The sequence below is a fragment of the Crocodylus porosus genome, unplaced genomic scaffold (assembly GCF_001723895.1).
Source record: "Crocodylus porosus isolate Cpor-Errol unplaced genomic scaffold, CroPor_comp1, whole genome shotgun sequence".
Lineage (NCBI taxonomy): Eukaryota > Metazoa > Chordata > Crocodylia > Crocodylidae > Crocodylus > Crocodylus porosus.
This window is the reverse complement of record NW_017728910.1, coordinates 32,011,497-32,032,693: the sequence shown is the minus strand read 5'-3', so window position 1 is coordinate 32,032,693 and position 21,197 is coordinate 32,011,497. Positions and strand designations below refer to the sequence as shown.

The 21,197-nt window shown below is 43.1% G+C and overlaps 1 protein-coding gene across 2 annotated transcripts in view; it reads left to right on the top strand.

Moving 5' to 3' along the window:
• Positions 1-6: 6 nt before the first annotated feature.
• Positions 7-21,197, top strand: part of CUNH3orf58 (chromosome unknown C3orf58 homolog) — a 32,247-nt gene continuing 11,056 nt past the window's right edge. The window contains exon 1 of one of the 2 annotated variants that reach the window (XM_019532961.1): positions 7-713. In XM_019532961.1, the coding sequence (XP_019388506.1) occupies positions 60-713 (654 nt within the window). In that variant the 5' untranslated portion in view covers positions 7-59. Of the gene's footprint in view, positions 714-3,856; positions 4,088-21,197 lie in introns of those variants that run through there. The other variant, XM_019532962.1, reaches the window with a different exon arrangement.

The window sequence follows — 21,197 nt, the reverse complement described above, 5'->3', positions numbered from 1 at the left end:
GTTGAGCCGTGCTGGGGCTGCAGCGCGGCGCGGGTGGGGGCCGGAGCCGGCGCGGGACGATGCTGCGGCTGGTGTCGCTGAAGTTGGGGCGGTTGTACCGCTACGTGAAGCTGGCGGTGCTGGGCAGCCTGGCGGCGGCGCTGGTGCTGAACACGCACTCGCTGCTGGCCTCGCTGCAGCGCAACGAGCTGGCGGAGCGGCGCTTCCTGCAGCTCAATAAGTGCCCGGCCTGCTGGGGCACCAGCTGGTGCCGCAAGTTCCTCAACGGGCAGCTGCGCCTCGAGAGCTGGGGCCGCCTGCGCCTGCTGGACGTCTTCAACGTGAAGAACGTGTACTTCGCGCGCTACGGGGAGCCCCGCGAGGGCAGCCGCCGCGTCGTGCTCAAGCGCCTCGGCTCCGCTCAGGAGCTGGCCGACATCGACGCCAAGATCTGCCGCCGCGCCACCGGCAGGGGCCGCTGCGACCTGCTGCAGGCCCTGCCCGCCACTGAGTTCGCCAGCCTCAACGGCGACGTGCGCCTCCTCACCCCCGCCGCCGTGGAGGGCTGGTCGGACCTGGTGCACTGTCCCTCGCAGCGCCTGCTCGACCGCCTGGTCCGCCGCTACGCCGAGACCAAGGACTCGGGCAGCTTCCTGCTGCGCAACCTCAAGGACGCGGAGCGCATGCAGCTACTACTCACGCTCGCCTTCAACCCCGAGCCGCTCGTGCTGCAGGTAGCGGCGCTCCCCCTGCTCTCCTTGGTGCTGCACGGGCCTCCCGGGGGGCAGGCCTGAGCCTCGCCCGCGACCCCTTGGGGGTGGTGCTGCCGGGGCGGGGCGGGGCGGGCGTGGAAACCAAAGTGTCCTGGGAACAAAAGTCCGAGCGCGCGCGAGGCCCCTCTGCGCGGGGCAGGGAGAGGCGTGTGCCTCCGAGCGGCGGCGGTGAGGGCTGCGCAGGGCTTTGAGAGTGTGGGCACCGCTCCCGTGGCCGCGCACTCTGCTGTGCTTGACCCCTACTGCCAGGATGCTGTTGTCTTGCTGTCTCGGTGGAGAGACTTTTTGGCCCTCATCAGACGGGGGATGGGGGGAAAGCTGTTCTGCAGGTAGCAGGCAGCAGGCTTGGCTACACTGTGATGGAGGCAACAGAAGCTTTCTGGTAGATGTGTTCCTCTTTTTCCCTGTTTGAATATGACGTTTTAATACTGCCCGCTACTAAGAGCTAGTTAATTGTTTTGCCCAGTGACTTTTCTTTCTTTCTCCCAAGTCAAGTTCAACACATCATGGACAGGGGCTATTGTTTTAATGGTATCATTTTTCCATGTAATTAAACTGGCTCCTCCTGTTGGAGCTCGGTGCCAACATTGTACCAGTGTGAAAGCTCATTGAAGAGCCAATAAAGCTCTTTGGGTAAGACATTTTGGGTAAAACGCTTAGATAGTCATATTTTGCAGTCTAAATGTATACCCACAGAGTAGTGAGACGAATGCCCTTTTATAGCAGCTCTTTGCTTTTCTTATATTGTCTAAGTAAGAATAGATATTTCTTTAGATGTTTGTCCTTTTGACTTGGGTAACAGTGCTTTTTATTAGAAACCTTGGGTTTTAAACATTAGGTGTGTATATGCAGAACATTGCTGGTCTTTGTTATGTGGTTCTAGTCAGCTACCTTTGTCCTGAATAAATACTTAAACTTGGAAGTTTATTCCCCTTTTTTACATTTTTGCTGTCATCACTGTTTATGAAATGCCAAGTAGGTGCTTAGTGTGTGATCTGTAGAAAATTGCTGGATTAAGGCTTGGTCCAGTTGGTCTTTGTTTTGGTCTTATCATCCGTGAACCCCATGGATACTTGAAGGAGGCAGTTTAAATGTGTCTGAACATACTGTTGTAGAATTACCATTATAAACATAAATCTGTTCACATTGTATCATAGTTCTCTAGATGTTTGGCCAAAATGCCTCAAACTAATTGCCACATAGTTATTGCTGTGGACTTTAATGTCCAGTGAATTTAATGTCTGGTGACTCCTGTCTAGAACAGTCATTTAGGATTATGTGCTTGTGTTAATATATTTAAAGAGCTGCTTTCAACTTGAACAGAAGTTACATTTTTAATAGTTTAATTTTTTGTTTTAAATGCAAGGCCACTTGCCCTTTTGCCCCCAGTCAATTTTTGTGATGTTGTAATTTTTTTTTTTTAAATTCAAGATGATTTTCCTTCCCCCTTAATGTAAAAAACACTCCATATGAAGAACTTACTGACCTTTGTGGTACAAAAGATGAGGCACACTCTGTAGTCAAATGAAACCAGTAAATAGACCAAAAAATTACATTTCTCTGAGACTTAAATTATGCAAGAGGCAAGGTTTTTTGTGATATCTTTTACTGGACCAACCATACAGTTGAGACAAGTTTAATAAGCTCTTGGGTATGCACTGCCCTTCCAGACCTGAGCAAGGATAGTGTATACCCAAAAGCTTCCCTAGATCTGGAGGGGCAGCGCATACCTGAAATCTTGTCAAAGACCTCTCCGCCAGCTCTCTGCCAATAAAAATTACCACAAAATTAACCCAAAAAATCCTTTCTTATTGTAAATATCCCGGACCCAATAAAAGGTATTGCATACACAAAAAAAACCAAACAAAACACATTTCCTCTTGTAAATATCCTGGACCATCATGGCTGCAATAACACTCTGACCTTATTTTTAATTATAGGAATTACAGATGTAAATTGTAATAGTAGCTTAACATACAAAACAATTATTTTGACTTTTGCTACTTTGTAGGTTTAGCTGTGAATGTAGATCCTAAACATTTACTAATAAAAGTCAGTCTGTAGCTTGGTAATTTGATGTTGGTTTTGAAAATGGAGAGAGGTGAATTGCCTAACTTGTAAAATCAAGTTGTGCACTACAGAAAAAGGTGATATTTTCACTGCTGGCTATCAGTTTTAATTTCTTCTTCCACATTGCCATAAATTAATAACTACCTTGATGAAAATTCAGGCCAGGTGTTGTTTGAACCAGTTGCATCCAAATGTATCTGAATTTTAACTCAGTTAATCCTGACAAACAAAAGCATATTTGCAGAACAAATCTAAAATGATGAAAGTTGTTAAATCATAGTAAAGCTAATACAAATTTTAAAAAAAAATAGTAACTTGAGTTTTGGATTAATTTTGCCTCATGTTATTTTATAAACAGTAGAGTCTATTAATTGAGGGTTGCCCGCTGTAGACTATAAGAGTAAGTGGGACTGGCTGATGAACATAATCTGTATCTCTTCCCTTTCTTCCTCAGTTGCCTTGATCTTGTTTGAAATCCAAAGACCCATTTCCTTTACACTGTAACTTTTAAATCCTGTAATATTATATAATATAATATATTAAATATCTCCATAATTTTCTTTTGGGTTTAAAAAAATTCCCAAAAATAAAGCAGCTTGGTCGATATAGAGTTGGACAAACAGATTCTTTGCTGCCATTCTCCCCCACCCCAGCATATTATTCCTGTTAGCTGGTGGCAACTTATGCTTTCCTGTGGATTAGATGTGTAAGTAAATATTGAATTCCCTGTTATAACTGTAATTTAAAGGATGACTGAAAAAGATAGTATAAGCTTAGAGTTGTTTTAAGAGTTCCTACTTTGTTTCATTTATGTTAAACAGTCAGTAAATGAATGTAGAGCTTTTACAGAACTAAACCTGCATGTAAAAAGCATACTTGCTTCATTGTCTTAGAGAGACGAGGAATGAAGTCATTCCACTGCAATAAGGAGTGAGATATTTTGAAATACAGTTTTGTTTTTAATTTGGAATGGGGAAAAAATAAAAACTTTCCGAAAGGGAGAGGAGCCTTAGCCTGCTGACAGTCTCTGCTTGGCTGTCTCAAACTGGATGTTGGACTTTCAACTATGAAAGAGCTTCAGGGATGGGAGCTGGTGCTCCTTGGTTCCTCGACATCCTGTGCCAAGAGCCTCAACATTTGACAACTATAGATTCTTGTCTCATTGTTGCCTGTTAGGTTGCCTGGTGCAATGTAGCCTGGGAACTGTGGAGGCATTGAGGAGTTTGGGACTTAAGCCTACCATGTAACTCCATATGAGAAATCAGGTGGGCTCTTGAGTTGAGTGGGTGGGCTCAAAGGAAACTAAGGTTCTGTTAGGAATTTGTCTACTTGGGTTCTATTAAAGCTGTGTCATAATTGGAATGGCCTTTATAAAATGTTTTCAGTTTAAGTTAATTAGTATTCTCTGGAATATGTTTTCTTGGAGAGTTTCAGACCCACTTGACTTTTAATAGCATTAAGGCTAGGGACAGACATTCAAAAAGCCTGAGCCTGAATTAGTTTAGTCTTTGCAGGTTAGTCTAACATGGCTAGGCTGAACTGGTTTCAAACCAGAGAGACATCCTCTCTGGACTGACGAAATTCAGGCATATGCTTGTAGTGGTGCAGGCTACAAGCCAGGGGGATGCTAGAGCACCCCCTCCCCCTTCTGCAGGGAGCTGAGCAGAGGGGTGTGTGGCCAGGACCCCATAAGGCTCTCATTGGGGAGTGTTGCCAGCTCCAGGCTAGCACTCTGAGGCAAAAGGGGCCTCTCTCCATTGCTTCAAACTTTTTAAACAGCAACAGCTGACCTGTTGATTGGCTCCAAACAGCCCTAAGCAGTCACTGTTCTGTCTGCCTGTCTCAGTGAAATTGGAGAGAGACATGCACAGTGACACCTCTTGGCATTAGCTAGCATACCACATGCCTTGGGTCTGTGCTGTGGGAGATGGGGGGATTTCCTGCTTGAGCAGCGAGGGTGGGGTAGGGTGGGGGAAGCTAGGCAGACCCTGCTGTGTCTGTAGTCTCTGCTGGAGCTTTACACAGCATTAGCTAGCATACCACATGCTGGGTATGGTCTGTGCTGTGGCAGAGAGGAGGAAGGGATCCCTGCTTAAGCCGCGAGTGGTGAAGGGGAAGGGGGCATGGGGAAGCCAGCAGACTCTGATGTGCCTGCAAGACTCTGCTGGAGCTCTGGCCAGGGAGCAGAGGGGAGGAGCCAGCCCTGCTGTGGAGCAGAGAGCTTAGCCCAGCCCAGACAGCATGCTGGGATGCTGGGGGACTCTGATTTAACTTAAACCAGTAGAGGGTCTGGGATAGGCATTGCATAAACTGGTTTGACCCAAATCAGTTGTCTGATATTACCTTCAGCCAGGTTTATCTCAAATTGGTTTCAGCCATTTTGAAACTGGTTTATATGCACTGAACATCTGTTCTGTTACAGATGTTTCATTAAATCAGAAACCATGCACACTGCATGGTTCACTTTTTGATAAGCGCAATTATTTGAGGAACTGTGGAACTGTTTGGAAATGCAAACGACAAATGTGTAGTGACATCAACATGTAGCCCATCCAAGAAGCAAATTCTATATTAATTATGGTTGTCCTGCAAAAGGAATTACCTGATATTGCAAGAGTGCTAGACCTTAACATAAAATGTTGCATGCTGTTGTATCTTACGAATTGGGCAGGGCAGGTGAGGGTGATGTTATGGGAGACCTACTCTAAAATTTTCACTTTTGGAGGATATCAGAGGGCATGTTTACACACGACGCTACTGCACATTTATTTAGTATTTGTATTAGCAAGTACGAAATAAATGCAGAGTAAGTGGAGTTACTGCACAGTAGTGTCTGCACAGTAGTGCCTGTCTTTATATGAGCCTACTATGCAGAAGCCTAATAATGCGCAGTAGCGTAGTACCACTGTTTGTGCTGCGGTGCTTTACTGTGCAGTATTTTTCAGCTACTGCTCAGTTAATGTCTTGTGAAGACATGCCTAGAGTTCCTCAAATGATAAAACTTTAAATAAATATTTCCTAACGTCTAACAATCAAATGTTAACTGCTATTTGTAGCCAGCAAGTGTAAAGGCAAGTCTGCCAATCTGTGCTCTGCAGAAAATCTCTTTTGCATGTTTTTAAATTTAAACATGCATAAAAACTTACTGCAGTTTGAGGTGAGGAAATGCATTCTGTAGTTCACTGTTGAGTCCTTTATGAATTTTAAAGCAGCAAGTAAATTTTCTCTCTCTGTGTCTCCAGAGAGAGAGAGGAGAGAGATTTAGGTATTGAACTTAAAGTTTGAACTTTGACTCAGAATGGGGAGAAAAGTGACTTTTAATCATCCACTAAATCTAGTAACTTGAAGATTATAAGTCTTTTTATCAGGTTGGAAGCTTAGTTTGAAGCCTGTTTGAAATAATGGATTATTCCTAATGTGGCAGTACTTACAAAATATGTACTATTGCAACAGCCAGTTTTGAGGTTCTTGTGTAACATACAGTTGAGTATAAAATACTTTCTCTACAGGCCACAGAACCTGCTTATTGAAGCCTGAAAATATTAACAGTTTTAAGAATAGTCTTGCAGTAGCACCTTTTTTGCATTCTCCTTAAAAGATATTAATAAGTAGCCTTGTATAGCTTGAGTCAAATTCTTGATTCTGTAATTCTTCCTAATTTTCACACTGCAGCTAATTGTAGGACAAATGCATTATGATTTGATATGGTTTACATTTGTTTTGAGTATTTAAACAGTATTTCAGCTTCACTGACTCTTGTAGTCTGTTCTGTATTTAAGATTGATTAAAAATTGCATGTGGATGATGCCACCTGCATGGGAAATTAAGGAAAGAATTTATTAGCTGCTCAAAATATATAAAAAGCTTTCATTTAACACCTTTCATGAGTGTTTACAGGTCTTGCAATATGAATTTCTTAATGATTTTCTTACTTGGTGATGTGACGCTCTGTTTTTTAAAATTCATTAATATCAGCTTCTTTTTTTCCCCTTATACTTGTGTAAAGTACAGATATTTATGCTTTTCATGGCTAACTTTTAATCTGTATAGCAAAATAATTCTGTTTGCCAGTGAAGTAAAACAAATTTCAGTTTTGGTTGACTTAATTTAAGCGCTGTTATAAAACCTTGAAGTGAACTAAGTCGAAAAACTTGCCTTGTGGGATTTTAAAGGGATTGTTTTGCACGTGTGTGTGTGTTCTTTTTTTTTTAATTTTGTTTTTTCTTTTGTTGTTGCCTTACTTTAGAGTTTTATTATCAATCTTTCTTGGTCTTATTTTTAGGTTTAATATAAGTTAAAAGCAAAGTACTGCAGGCTGGAGGCTTGTTTCAAACCCAAGTGAAAAATTGTTTCTAGACACTATTATGTATAGGGCTTTTTGTCTTCTAACATAATTCTGACCAATACTTTCTGTTGAATGCTCTTTATGCATCTAATCCACATGACCCTTGCATCAGAATCCTTGGTTATTGGAGCATAATATTGTATCTATGGAACTTTGTTCCCTGAAATGTGCTGTAGAGAGTATCTTAGTAGAAAGTAGCCTGAGGGAGGAAGGAAAGAACGGATGTTTGGCACTTCACATTTACATCAAATAATTGTGTGCTTTGTTGAATGTATGTGTGGGGATGGGGGTTGTCTGGTTAAGACTTCCATTGGGGAAAAATGCACACTATTTCCCCCAAAAGCTCTATCTGGAAAAACTAGTATCACAGTTTTTAAATGCTATGTTATACATATGCACGTTCATTTGTGGATTACTTGGATCTAGCTTCCATCTTGCCCAGTAACTTTGTAAGTAGTGTAGCAGACTATCAGTTTTTACACGGTTGAATGCTCTTGTTTTAGAGAAGCCCCCTATTGCAGAATCCGATATATTCTCTCTGGGGTTTTGTGCCAGTCCAGTTTTGCTGTTATCATTGCCTTATTGCAAACCACATTGTGCACTTCGGTTTAATACTAGAACTTTGTCCTAGTGAGCAGCTTTGTGTGTGTCTGAGAATTCTTGGTCTTGAAAGTTTGACAGAACAGAATAAAATTAGAATAGAAAATGCATCCAGAAGGAAAGCCTGCATTCTCAGTAAAGATGCTTGATTTTCTCTTCTATGTCCCTGACCAATTATGAAAATTTACAGCTGGTCCATTGAAACAAGGCCACCTGTTTCATTAATCTGTGTGATGTAGTATACTTAGAACTTGCCTTGCATTTGTGGTGGTTACTATATTTGCATGGAAGATCATTATTAGATTTATTATACCAACTATTCAGTTGGTCTAATAAAAGATATCACATCTACTCAAAGAACCTTGCCTGAAAGATCATTAGGTATTTTGTGTCATTTAAGTTTGTACATTTATTATGTATTGCAGTATGCTTGATGTTGGCATATACTTTATTTGTATATTTAACTCAGGGTGGATAAAAATCAACAATTTAAAAAAAAAATCAGAGATTTTTATTTAATCTCTTTCTTTTTTTTTTAAAAGAAGATGCTTTAAAAAAAGTATATAGAGGTAGTTTTAATTTAAAGCATGTTAAACCTTAAAGGTACTATCACGTAACAGGGTTTATAATTTCTAATTGTATACTATTTCAGACAATATATTCATGTAATGTTTTTTGAAGTTTTATAAATAGGTCACAACAGGCCATGGACTATATTAGGGGCCCAATCTTATGGGGTTCCCAGAGGCTCCTCTGTAGATTAGTAAAGATTAAAGAAAACCATTTGACTGAATGGGACTCAGTGCTCAGTCTAGAAGATGCCATTAAGCATCCCTGTGATGCTTGGTTTCAGTTCTCAGACTGGATTTGTGTCTCCAGATATCACAGGCAGACAAGGTTCTTTGGGTAGATGTTATATCTTTTATTAGACCAGCTAAATAGTTGAAAAAATATTCTTTTCAAGCTTTGGGGCACAAACACCCTTCTTCAGGCATAGGGAGAAATCTTTTTCCCCTGAGAGAGAACATCCTTGTTAACAGCAATATATAAGAGATACAGAACTGATTACCTACCCATCAACCCTATTGGGTCTCTGCAAGTTTGTTTACACACAATCAAGCACTTACATTTCTCTAAAAATGCAAAGTTTCAAGAAGTTAAATGTATAAAGGATATCAAACAACAAGAATGCACTTTCTTTGAGAAAACAATGATTAAATCGAGGCTTCCTGGCCCGTGATTTAAATCATGATTTAAAGCTATTTAATGTAAAAAAAAAAAAAAAAAAAAAAATCCACCCTGGTTTAACTCTTATTCAAAACACCAGTAAAAAATATTTCTTCAACTGCAGACAATAGGCACAAGCTATGTCTAGTACTATAACTTTTAACAAGGCTTAAGTGTTTCTCTTCAGGAAGATTTTTTTAAAAGAGGTTCCATTTTAAATAGAGCTATACCTAAATGTTTATTAGAACATATATTGCCAATGGATGGCTGTAGTAGTTTACTACTTAGGAAGCATGTATTTTAAAAAGTCAGGATTCTTTCAGCCTTACAAATATTTCATAAATATTTGTATACTACTATAGTAATTCATATCTTGTCAGCCAAGGTATACTCATTTTTAGTTTTCTCAACCTTTTCTTTCCTATCATTCCCTCCAGTCTTCTGACCAGTTTATTACTCTTTCTTTATTGCCTCAATTGCTGTCTAGTAACTGTTTTAAAATTTAATGTAAACTTGGATAATATGTGGTTATCTAAGAATTGTGTTTAAATGCACTCATGCTATTAAATCTCTTCCTCAAAGCTGCTTTGAAATGGGAGAGATGCTACACATGAAAATTCAGTTGCTCATCAGTGAGGGGCGGATGAGTTTCAAAGATAAAAAAATTCTGTCCTAAATTATTTTTTTTTCTTCCTTTCCCTACCCCCTACCTTCCACTGACTTTACTATGCCTGTAGAAATCAGTCGATTTAACCTTTTTTCTTCTGAAATAAGGTTTTGGGTGTTCAAATATGGTTTTAACTTGACTGTAATTATTTGTTCAGTAATGTATAAATGAGTATTCCAGGAGAAAGGAAACCTGTACTTCTCCTGTCACTGAAATTTCATGCTCCACCAAGAAGTGTATCACAGTAAGCTTTTTTTTTTTTTTTTTTTTCAAGTGGAGAATAATATTGTACGAGACTAAACATTACATTTGAGGACTAGAGGAGCATTCTTCTGAATTCAGTTATGGTTGTTATTATAGAGCTGGTTTGTAATATCATGTGATAGTATGTTGAGATGGGTAGCTGTTCGAGGGTGTTTTAGGAATTTGCCATTCTCTGGAGTGATTTATTAACTGGACCTTGTCTCTGCAGCAGTAACTAGTATGTTGCATCTATATCTGTTTCCATAGTATATTTTAGTTGGGTAAAGAACTTCCTTACCCATTTTGGGTCAAGCCAAGTATACTGAAGCCTCTTGTACTCAGGCCATATGTGCATATCATTTTGCTCACTGTGTTGCATAGGAGCAATGATTTTTACAAATTTCATTTGTTACTGTTCTGCCTCTTTGAGATTTGACAACCTTATCCTAGTTGGAAAGAGATCAAGGATAATAAATAACTAGGTGGATTGTGGCTGAAATCAAAACACCCTTCTGGGAACTGAAAAAAATGCTGTTCTTTAGCAGATAAAGCAGAGATCGGCAAACTTCTGCTTCTGCAAAATCAGGTGATTGTCAGCATCGGTATGAGAATGGGGATCAGGATCAAGATAACCCTAGTCCCAATGCCAAAAGCGGGGAGCTGGTCTTAAGGTTCCTAGGTAGGGGGAGCTAAGGGGCTTCCCTGTTCGGCACTTACTATCCTCTGTGCACAGCAGCCTTTCCTGTCTTGTCTTGCAACCTCTGCAGGGGCTGTGCGGTAAGACGTTTCAAAATGCTAGATGATAGGGCACTGGGATGCATCCACACTTTTTTTTGATACCTTGGCACAGTGGGGGCCCCAGTTTGAGGAAGAGACTCCATGATGCTAGAGCTCTAGTGCTGCTGGACTTCTCAAAAATTGTGTGCAGTTTAGTCCTGGGACAGTTCCATGTCTCCAGGCATTTGGGACTGTTCCAGGGTTGGGACTGGCAAAGAACTAATTGTCAGATATGGAGCCAGGGCCAAAAATCAGCTGACTGTCAGCCAACTTGCCAGTGCAGGAGGATTCCGGCATCATGAAGTTCGAAAGATTGTGATCCTGGGATCTGTCTGCACCGGCAAGTAGAAAGGGCACAATTTGGATCTGATCCAGATCTCAGAATTATGCCTTGTGCCATGCATGTCATTGTGCCATTAAGTGAACGTATGCTATGAGCTGGAGATGCATTTATTTTACTCGTTGGTAAGCTGAGTGATGATTACAGAGCTAGGTCCACTTCTCTCTTGTTACTGTTCCCTGAATGAACCCCCTCATCTTAGGCCTAGTGCCCTTATTTGTCCTAGGGTAAGTTTTAGTTTCATAATTCTCTCATTCTTATGCAAGTCCAGGATCTGGTCTGTTTCCAGGAGTCCTGTTAGTTCAGGCATCTGCAGTTCTTCCCTTTGGAAGCATGAACAATGAGATACAGTGGCAAAACAGCTTCTGTAAAAACAATGTATTTCAGTATTAGAAACATGCTGTCTATGCTAAGTCCTTTACCTAAGAGGCTTAAGCAGGCAGAGCTTCTTTAAACACCTGGCAGAGGACTGTCCTAGTTTGGCTCACTGAACAGTTTCTCCCATCTATCCGTAGCTAAATAACCTCTCCTTAAACTGCTGTAGTTCTGCAGTTCCTTTAAGGCTATGATAATTCTGGATAAAACTAGCTTTGCAGGTTGGGTGTGAAAGAGGGAAAAGTTTTCAAAGCTAACAGTTAAGGTATTGTCCCCTAATCTTCAAGTCTCTTGAGGTGGCTTGACCTGAACCAGTATTTAATTTGTTTGTTTTTCCTTACAGTTGGTTTTTGAACCAAATAAACAGATTCTAACATTACACATCACAATTGAATCCACTCCTGTCAGTCTGGATAAAACTTGAGATTGTGCCCAAACATCTTCCCTCCTTCCTTCATCCTACTCCCTGTAGTGTAGGGAAAGCTTGTAATATGAAGGTGTTCTCTTATAAAAAAAAAAAAAAAAAAAAAAAAAAAAGCCTGTAAAATCATGGACTGTCAGTGGTGGTCAAGTTTGTCTTTGCTGCAAAAGAAAAAAATAATTGAGGGTGTGTGTGTGTGTTAAGCCACTTTGTTTTAGAAAATAAATTGATAGAAGCTAGGGAAGACCATCTCCACAGGACTAGCCTGTGGTTACGTGTACATGAGTCAGTCTGAGTCAGGAGGTAGTCAGAGAACAAGCATTAGGATCTATAATAACCAAAGCTTTGCAGATAGCTAAACCACTGTGAATAAGTAGTTTGAATAAGTAATGATATATCATATAACACTGCATTTTTATTCTTTACGTTTTTGGTAATTATGCTAAAGATAAACAAATATCAAGTTTAACTAAGCTGCATCTCTTCAGACTACAGTTCAAGTCTCAACCCTTCAAAAAAAAATCTTTTCAGCAACTTCTGACTTACCCAACTTTTTCGTGATCTGTATGTGGCATGTGTTGGTGAGGAATGAGTGCTATAACCAGCTAAGATGTATATACTCATTCCTCACCAACTCATGCAACCTATAGATCATATATAAACAAGCCCTATAGCCGTGTGTATAAACATAAACAATCCCTAAATAAATAAACTATATGTTACATTTAAGTGATTCAACTTTAATGAAATTCTGTAAGTATCAAAATCTGTTCTTGGATATTTCATTCCTGAGTCCCACTTCAGTGAGAACTTGCAAGGCAACAATATGGTCTTCCATTAAGAGTGAAGTTTTTAAAATATATATACTTTGACAGGTATTTGAAACATGAATGTATTTAAATATACACTGGATATTTTGCTAAAATATCTTCAGGCAACCTCCCCCCCCCCCCTTTATGTAAGATCTAAAGTAATGGATCTTTTGTTCAGTTATAGGGATTTTTTCTTATTCCAACTCAACTCTGAAAAGATACTAATAAAGAAGGAAATAACTTAACAAGTCTTTTCTAGATTTGTATGCATCTAAAGTCATACTGGCCTGTCCAGTGACAAAAAATAAGTGTCTGCTACTTCTGTTTGTGCTGTAGAGTCAACACTGCGAGAGGGAGCTGGATTTTATTTCTTTTTGGGTAAGACCATATTATTTAAATTGCATGCACAGTGTCCATTTATGCTTGTCAAAATTTCATTTAAAGCTGGGGTTTGTACAAGTGCCACAGTTTGGCCTGTAGGCCTTCACAGTGGTGACGAACAAGGAGAATACCCTGTTCAACTTTAGTTTCCCAAGCTGAATTTGTAGGAGTGGCAAGAAGTTCTTTATTTAATTAAGTGCACTTGACATGTAAGGAAATAAGATCATTAACTTGACACTTCCAAAAACTGTTTGAAATTAAAGGTGTATTTTAATTGTAATATTGTTTTTAATGTTAGCAATATGTCAGCTGTCCATTTTACATTTTTGCTGTTTATCCTTTTTGGATTTAATGATTAAGATGCATTGAAGGTTAAAATGAGTTAGAATGTAGATGATTTGTAACACAGAAGTATGGCATTTAGGAATGTTATTATGCCAATGCATAGGTTTCAGGAATTTGCTTTTCAGCTAAAATTGGCCTTATGGCAGGGATTGGTCTTAATTTTAATCATGATTCTATTTGAGATTTAAATCATGATTTAAACCTTAAACCAAAAATAGAAGCACCACCTTTTACAGATGTGAAAACAGCCATTGCAGAACTCAAGAACAACAAGATACTTGGAACTACGGTGTTTAAGCTGAATGACAAAATATGGAGGGGGAAAATGCTTTATAAACAAATCCATAAAGAAATTCAGTTCTACCTGATGATTAGAGAGAAGATTTCATATGTCCCATCTTCAAAAAAAAAGGTAGCAAACTGGAGTGTCAGAATTACATAGATATTGCCCTGTTAACAAATACCTATATTCAACGTCTTGCTTCAGAGTTTATTACTGTATGCAGAGGAAATTCTGGGAGAACACCAGTGTGGTTTACTCAAGAATAGACTGGTGATAGACCAGATCTTCTCCCTAAGACAAATAGTTGTGGGTAAAAATGGAAGTATAATCGGAGCTTACACATTCTGTTCATAGACTCCCAGAAAGCATACTCAAAAAAAGTTTGTGGGTCATATTAGCTGAATTAGGAGCTCGCAATAAACTTATTGAACTTTGTTGCTGCTGGGACTCGTAGTTGCTCTCGTGCCGCTCTTGCTCGGGTGACTGATGTCGTGCACCTCTTGGATTTGCGCTTCTGCCTGAGCTGGTGACTTCTGCCCGAATCCTTGACCCCACGCTTGCCTGCCATGACTTGATGACCTCAGTGTCCAGGGCCAGTCATCGGGCGTGCTCGTTGGCCCCAAAGTTCATCCTGGCGGTTACTCTCGGGGCTTATACACCCCAGCCTCACGCCTCCTGTGTAGCAGCCATAAGTTGGTTGGCGTCTCGCTCCTGCGACCCTCGACCGGGTCCTGCTCACATCCCTCCTGACACTACCCGACCTACAATGGGAGTCAACTACTTTCCCAACCCCTCGGAGCCTGGGGTAGAACCAAAATCACGGAGAAAGAAAAAGGAAACCCAGACACAAAAACCAGGCATACTGCCCCTTTAACTACCTCTCTGCACTTCACCGGGATACTGGCTGCCTTATCCCTGTAGGCACCCCGCTCCCTGTCTACTCTAAGGCACCTCCCGGTCCAGCGGCGAAGTTCCCTCCAGCGGTGCTTCTGCCTGGACTCGCTGTCTCTCTCCCTCGGATCGGGTCTTCTCCGGCGTGCCTTCTGCAGTTCCTCTGTAGTGATTCAGGTGTCCCCCTGCCGCCTTATCTGCAGCATTGTTGAGCTGCTTCTCTTCTTTCGCCCACCTTCCATCCCGGCCATTCCTGGTGTTCGGGTCTGGTACTCCTGCTCATCTCTGCTGCAGGGACCCTGGCAGCAACGCCCTCTCTCCTCTCTGCTCCGTGGTGTCCGCCGCCCTTTTTAGCTGAGCCGGCCGGCATTTGGCACTGATGTCACCGGCAGGCTGCAGCTGTATAAATAAGCGGCTGACGAGCTGCACGGGTTCTGTATTCCGCCCTGTTTCCCTAGTTGCCGGTGAGTATTCCCGCGTCCCAGGACAAACTTATTAAAGTTTGTATGTGTGATGCAAGAAACAGAACTGGTGCCTATGGAAGAAAATTGCACTGGATTGAGACTGTCACGGGGCGGGGACCCAGGAGCAGCCGTGATCTCTCTTGGTGCCCCTACTGTGCCAAGTTGCCTGTCTGGCGCCCTTGTTCATGCCCGCCGCGACTTTGGTTCTCTAATGTTAATGGGAGGCTGCCTTTACTTGGCCCCTTGGACCAGTGCTCTTGCCCTTCAGGTCCCTGCTCTCTACAAATAGTTCTTGTGCCCCAACCCTATGGGCGTTGCATGGCTCCTTCCACCCCAATACCACGCCCGAAGCCCCTGGGGTGTTCCGGACGCTATCGTCTCTATCCTCCTCCTTAATGGCCCTCTCCCCAGGGCCTCTGAGCGTCTGCTCACCCCCACTGGCCTTCTTAATCCCATACTTGCCCTCCCCGGGCTATAGTTGTATTCTCGCCCTCACCAGGCCCTCTAGTCTGGTCCTCGCCCTCACCGGGCTCTCTAGTCATACGCTCGCCCTCTCCCGGGGCCTCTCTGTGTACACGCCCTCTCCTGGGGCCTCTCACTAAGCTCGCCCCCCCATCTGGGCCTCTCACTAAGCTCGCCCCCCCATCTGGGCCTCTCACTAAGCTCGCCCCCCCGTCTGGGCCTTCTCGATAAGGTTCGCCCCCCCTGTCTGGGGCTTCTTGATAAGGTTCGCCCCACCCCCCCGTCTGGGGCCTCTCCCATACAGACAGTGCCCCACTGGGCCTGTCTCTCCACACTCACGCTCTCGCCCCCACCCGGGGCCTGTCTCACCTCGCACTCGCCCTTCTTCAGGCTTCTACTTGCGCACTTGCCCTTCTCTGGGCCCACCACAATGCTCTCGCCCTCCCTGGGCCTATGCTCGTGCTCCTCGTGCTTCTTCGCCGGCGCTCGGGCCTGTGCTCGCGCTTCTTCGCCGGCGCTCGGGGCTGAGGCGGCCTCGGCCTTACCTGGCCCCAGACCCCTTCCTTGGGTCCTACGCTCACTGGGCTTCAACTACCGCCCACACGGGGCTGGGGTCACTACACCCCAAACACAGCGCCTCCCGGCGCCAAACTGCTGTGTCTTCTCTGGCACCCAAACGTGTATCCTCCCAGGGCACCAGGAACCCCCACGCTACTGGGGAGCTCCCCTGAGGCCTCCTCCAACCCCTACAGCCTCACCCGGTCCTCCGGTATTACACAAACGACCAAACCGAAAACATAAAGCCATGAGCCAATCAGCTGTAACCCAAAATAAGCCTCCTGGCTATAACATCAATTCCCAGGCAACCTGGCCCTCTTTCAGTAACTCCCTGTCGGGGTTCTCTCCACCCCCTATCATCATGGCAACGCTTGAGCGGCCAGGCTGCTCTACCCTGCTCTGCTCTGCTCTGCTCTACAGCAGAGCTCCTGCTGCTCAGGCTGCCAGAGGGGAACTGACTTCTGGCCTCAGCCTGACTGCTTATAAAGGCCAGGCCCTGCCCCCTTCTGGTTATCTGACCAAATTGGTTGCCCCGGCAACCATCACCTGCACTGCCCTGAAGATTGGCAGCTGGGCCCTTATTACCATTACCAGTAGTGTGCACCCTAGTGCTCTGCTGCAGAGACAAGGAGATGGTCTTATTCTACCTGACACCGGAAAAAAGTAATTGGGAGCATAAATAACATGAGCAGAGGAGTTCAGCTAAATGGAGAGCATAAAGTTCTCATAAGCTGGTGATTAAACTCTCATAAGAAAAAAATATGAACGATACAGAAGCTGTGTATACTCACATAACAAATGAAGCAAAGAAAACAGACTAGGGATAGAGATTACACAAACTGGTATAGGTGACCTGTAACTGGTTCAGATCTGTAATACAACAGAAATTCAGCACTCACAAAATGTTTTGAAAATGACTGAAACTAGGGCTGTGCAAAATTTCAACCCATGTTTTGTTTTGAAAGTATTTCGAGCTCGAAACACTGAAACCTAATGCAAGGCTTTGAAACAACTTGGAAACAAAATAGAGGCTCTCTAAATGTTTCAAAAAATTTGAAGAGTTTCAAGTTTTGATGCTGGGCTTGCATGGAAATACAAACTAAGGAGAGAGAGAGAGGGGGGGGGAAGGACTGCTCCGATATTGTCATGTGTTGCTGGCCAGTGACTGTGATCGTTCCCTGAGGTCCCTTCCAATGCTGGTGCTCTGGGGGAGGGATGGAGAAGGAGCATAAAAGCATGGTTTGAAATGAGCTTTGTCAGCCATGCCTTTGTCTGCTTGCTGCTGGCAAAGACAGGTCAGTATCAGGAGTATCAGGAAGACTCTTGCTTCCTATTTGCTAGTCTGTTCCTAGAAAGTAGGATACAATTCTTTCCAAAATACCCGAATCCCCTTTCCTAATCCATTCCTTTCAATGTGTTTCTCCCCCAAAATCCTCTTTTGTTATTCTCTGTAATTCTTTTGCCACGTAAGAGAAATCTGTGTTTCCCCTGACAGTCTGCATTGACTGCAGGAAAGCGCAACATATATTACAGAACATGTATGTATTTATGTACTACATAAATATATTGTGTTACAGAAACACACACAGATTTTCCAGCAAATGAAACATGAAGCATGCTTGAAAGGCAGGTGGCCACTCTTCTGGCTGGGGTGGAAGAGCGAGTAGAGGGAGAGCTCCAAGTCCCACTCCCCACAAAAACCATAGATGCAGCCTTTTTCTAACAAGTAGCAGCCATGCTGCTTCTGCTAGTGGCACCAAGGAGATGGCAGCAGTATCTGCATCCTCTCCAATAACACCCGCCATAATAACAACCCCAAGCACTACCACCATAACAACAAGTAGCACCAGCATTACAATCTCCTTCACCCCAATTTCAATTGCCAGCCTGAGCCTTCCAGTTCCAGAGGAAGAGCTGGAGCTGGATCTGGACTGCGTGCCATAGCAAGGGAAATTCTGGGGAAGGAGGGGGAATCATCTGAGTTTGTGCTCCACACCCCTCAAGTTTTCCCCTAGACCCAGGTCTCCTTCCCCAGAAGGCACTTTGGAGGAGGTTGCGGTAGAAGTTGTGGAAACATTGGAATTGTGATGCACTACAACCTGCCAGACGTTTGACTCCCCAGGTACCTGTCCACTTTTACCTGCTACATCCTTCTTACCTCCCCCCCTCCCCCCCCGCAGCCCCAGCCTCTCTCTCACCCCTGACGCCTCCATTTCCATTTTCACTGACTGGTTTTCTTGCCTGCATTGCATGCTAGCCTCTGGCTTCTTTAGTATTCCTTGCATCCAGGAAGAGCTCACACACCAACTGCAGGTGGTTCCTTAGCCTGACAAAGGGTTCTCAATCTGAAAGCTTGCTAAGATACATTTCTCCAACTATTCAGTTGGTCTACTAAAAGCTATCAGATTGACCCAAAGAGCCTTGTCTGCCATGTTCTTAGACCAGTATGGCTACAACCTACATCCCTAGCACCTATCTCCGGTCAGCTGACCAGAAGGAGGCAGGGCCCTGGGCACATCTAAGCCCCAGGGCTGGACCTGGCAGGGAGAAGTATCTGGCAGCTGCTGGAGAAGAAGCTCCTGCAGGAAAGGAAAGAAAGGCTCTGTAGCTGCTTGGCTACTTGAAATGCTAGTGCTACTGTGCTGCTTACCTGTTGTTATTTAAAGTGTTGGACTGGGCTGGGGCTCTAGGGAAGGAGGCACACTACCATGTCATGTAGAGGGCTCAGCAACAGGGGCATAGAGAGCCCAGCAACAATAAAAGGTAGAGTGAAAGTGAGACCTCATTACAGGGATGATATTGATAGGCATAGGGCATGGTAAGGGAGGGCTGGAGCTACGCATCTACCCCATAAGACTTAGAGTGTCCCCTTGAGGCACCTACTTAAAGTGGGACCCAGCAAGGGGTCCAAGAACCTACAGGGTTTAGTGGGGTCCATTAGGACCGTGACTGAGCTGAAGCTTGAGGGCAGCCTCCCTATTTATTATCTTTTCCAACAAGATGTGGCGAGAAGAGAAGGCATCTGCAAAGCGGAGCTGGCACAGTTACAGGGCCATAGGGGTATCATGGCCACCTCTAGGGACCCTACTGCATGACAGAGTGCAGTTTCCCAGAAACCCCTGCATCTATTGCCTTGAAAGCTGGCAAGCTTCATGGCCTCAGAAGGGGCTAGTATCCCTGCTGTTTTCATCCTGCTCCACCTTAAAACACATGTGACGAGTTTTGCTTGTCAGCAGTTTGAGGTGCAGTTTATCAGAACCCCCTGCACCTATCTCCTTGAAACTTGACAGGCTTCATGGCTTTAGAAGGGGCTACCATCCCTGCTGTTTTCATTTGAATTGGGCAAGAAATGAGAAAGTTATAGCCTATGTGTGAAACACCGAAAAGGTTTCAATGAAATGAAACGGAACAGTACTTTGGAACAGCAAAATGAAACACTGTCCCTTTGAAAAAGTGACTCTGAAATCAAAATGACGTGTTGCCATTTTGTACAGCTGTAACCGAAACCAGTTTAAGATAAACCTGCATGGACATAGTATCAGACTTAGATGCTTTAGATTAGATTAAATTAGTTTATTGAACTTTTGTCCCAAATCCTCTCCAGATTCAAGTTAACTTGCAGCCTCCCAGCATCCTAGGGTTCTTTGCGTCTTCCTCACAAACCTCCCCTTGCAGGGTGAGCAGGCTAGCTGTGGCCCAAGCTGTCTGCTCCAGCTGAGCAGGGAGTTATGCTCTAGTGCCCCTCCCTAGCTCTTGGCCTGGCCCCTGCATGCATATGGCTGCATTTCTGGAATCCAAAAGCAAATGTCTTTTCACTTGTTTATTGGTTCAATCTATGCACCCTAGACTAACCTGTGAAGATTGAATCAATTCAGCCTCTGGCTTTTTGACGGTCTGTGCTTAGTCCAAGTAAGCATGGCTAAAACAGTATCTGCTGGTAAATAGGACAGCAGTAAATTGGGGACCCCATATAATAGTAAATATATTTTAGGCAAGTGACCCTTTTCAAATATTTTGGTACTATCATAGCACAGCGTGATAATATAAAGGAAGAGTGAAAGCAGGAAGTAGAGCCTACTGTGCTTTCCATAATCTTCTGTCATCCAAGCCCATTCCAAGGAAAATTAAATTTCAAGTCTATAAAAACATAATCGGGCCTTATGTAACCTCTGGCAGTCACTCCTGGGTTCTCTTTCAAACAAACAAGTGCTACTAGATTGTTTTGAAAGGAAGATTTTTCAGAAAATCTTTGGTGCACAGTATGATCCCATAACATAAGAATGGTGCGTGAGAACCAATGAGTTATATCAATTGTACAGAGACCCAAGACAGATGCAGGAAATCAGAGCATAGTGACTAGTGGCTGGGCCATTGTGAAAGAATGGAAACCATCTGGACACAAAGAAAATGCTCCTTGGGGTGCTAGATGGGAGAAGGTCTCTTGGACCACCAACATGAAATAGCTAGATGATGTAGTATCAGACCTACAAAAATGTGAATGACTGGAGAATGGAGGCATACAGCAGACAGGAATGGATGAAGGTAGTGGGGGGTAGCCAAGGGCCTCTCGGATATGTAGTATTAAATTGTTACTGGTGGTGGTATCTTAGTAGTCAATCAAAATATGCCTAAAGGCTGTTGACTACAGGAACTGATCTTAAATCATGAGCTAAAAAACCTAGCTGTCTCCTCTTCAAATCAGTACTGGATCCATAAACATAAAGACCAAACGCTTTGAGTAGGGTATATCAACAGTCTATTTGTCTAGATTATGCCTGGATAAAGTAGATTACATTATATGCGTAACTGTATCATATCTGAGACCAATAAGTAGCCTTTTTTGTCAAATAAATGCAATATCATACTTCCAGAATTTTTTTTAATAAAAGCAAAATAGGAACAGTTTCTAACAGATTAGAACATTTAAAACTGTTAGAGGGAATGCTACTGATGGGAATGGAGGGAACTGGAGTAGTTCCATCATTAGCTTCATGTATTCGGTTCATGGTCTGAGAACTTTACCTTAAAGATTCTGTGTAGAATATTAATCTTGATTTTTATGTTTGTGAATCTAAGATTTTTATTTCTTCACGTGTAGATTAAAACTTAATTGCCTATTGCTTTCATGACTGAGTACAACATGTAGGCCAGCAAAATCTTAAGACCTATATTACTCCTATTCCC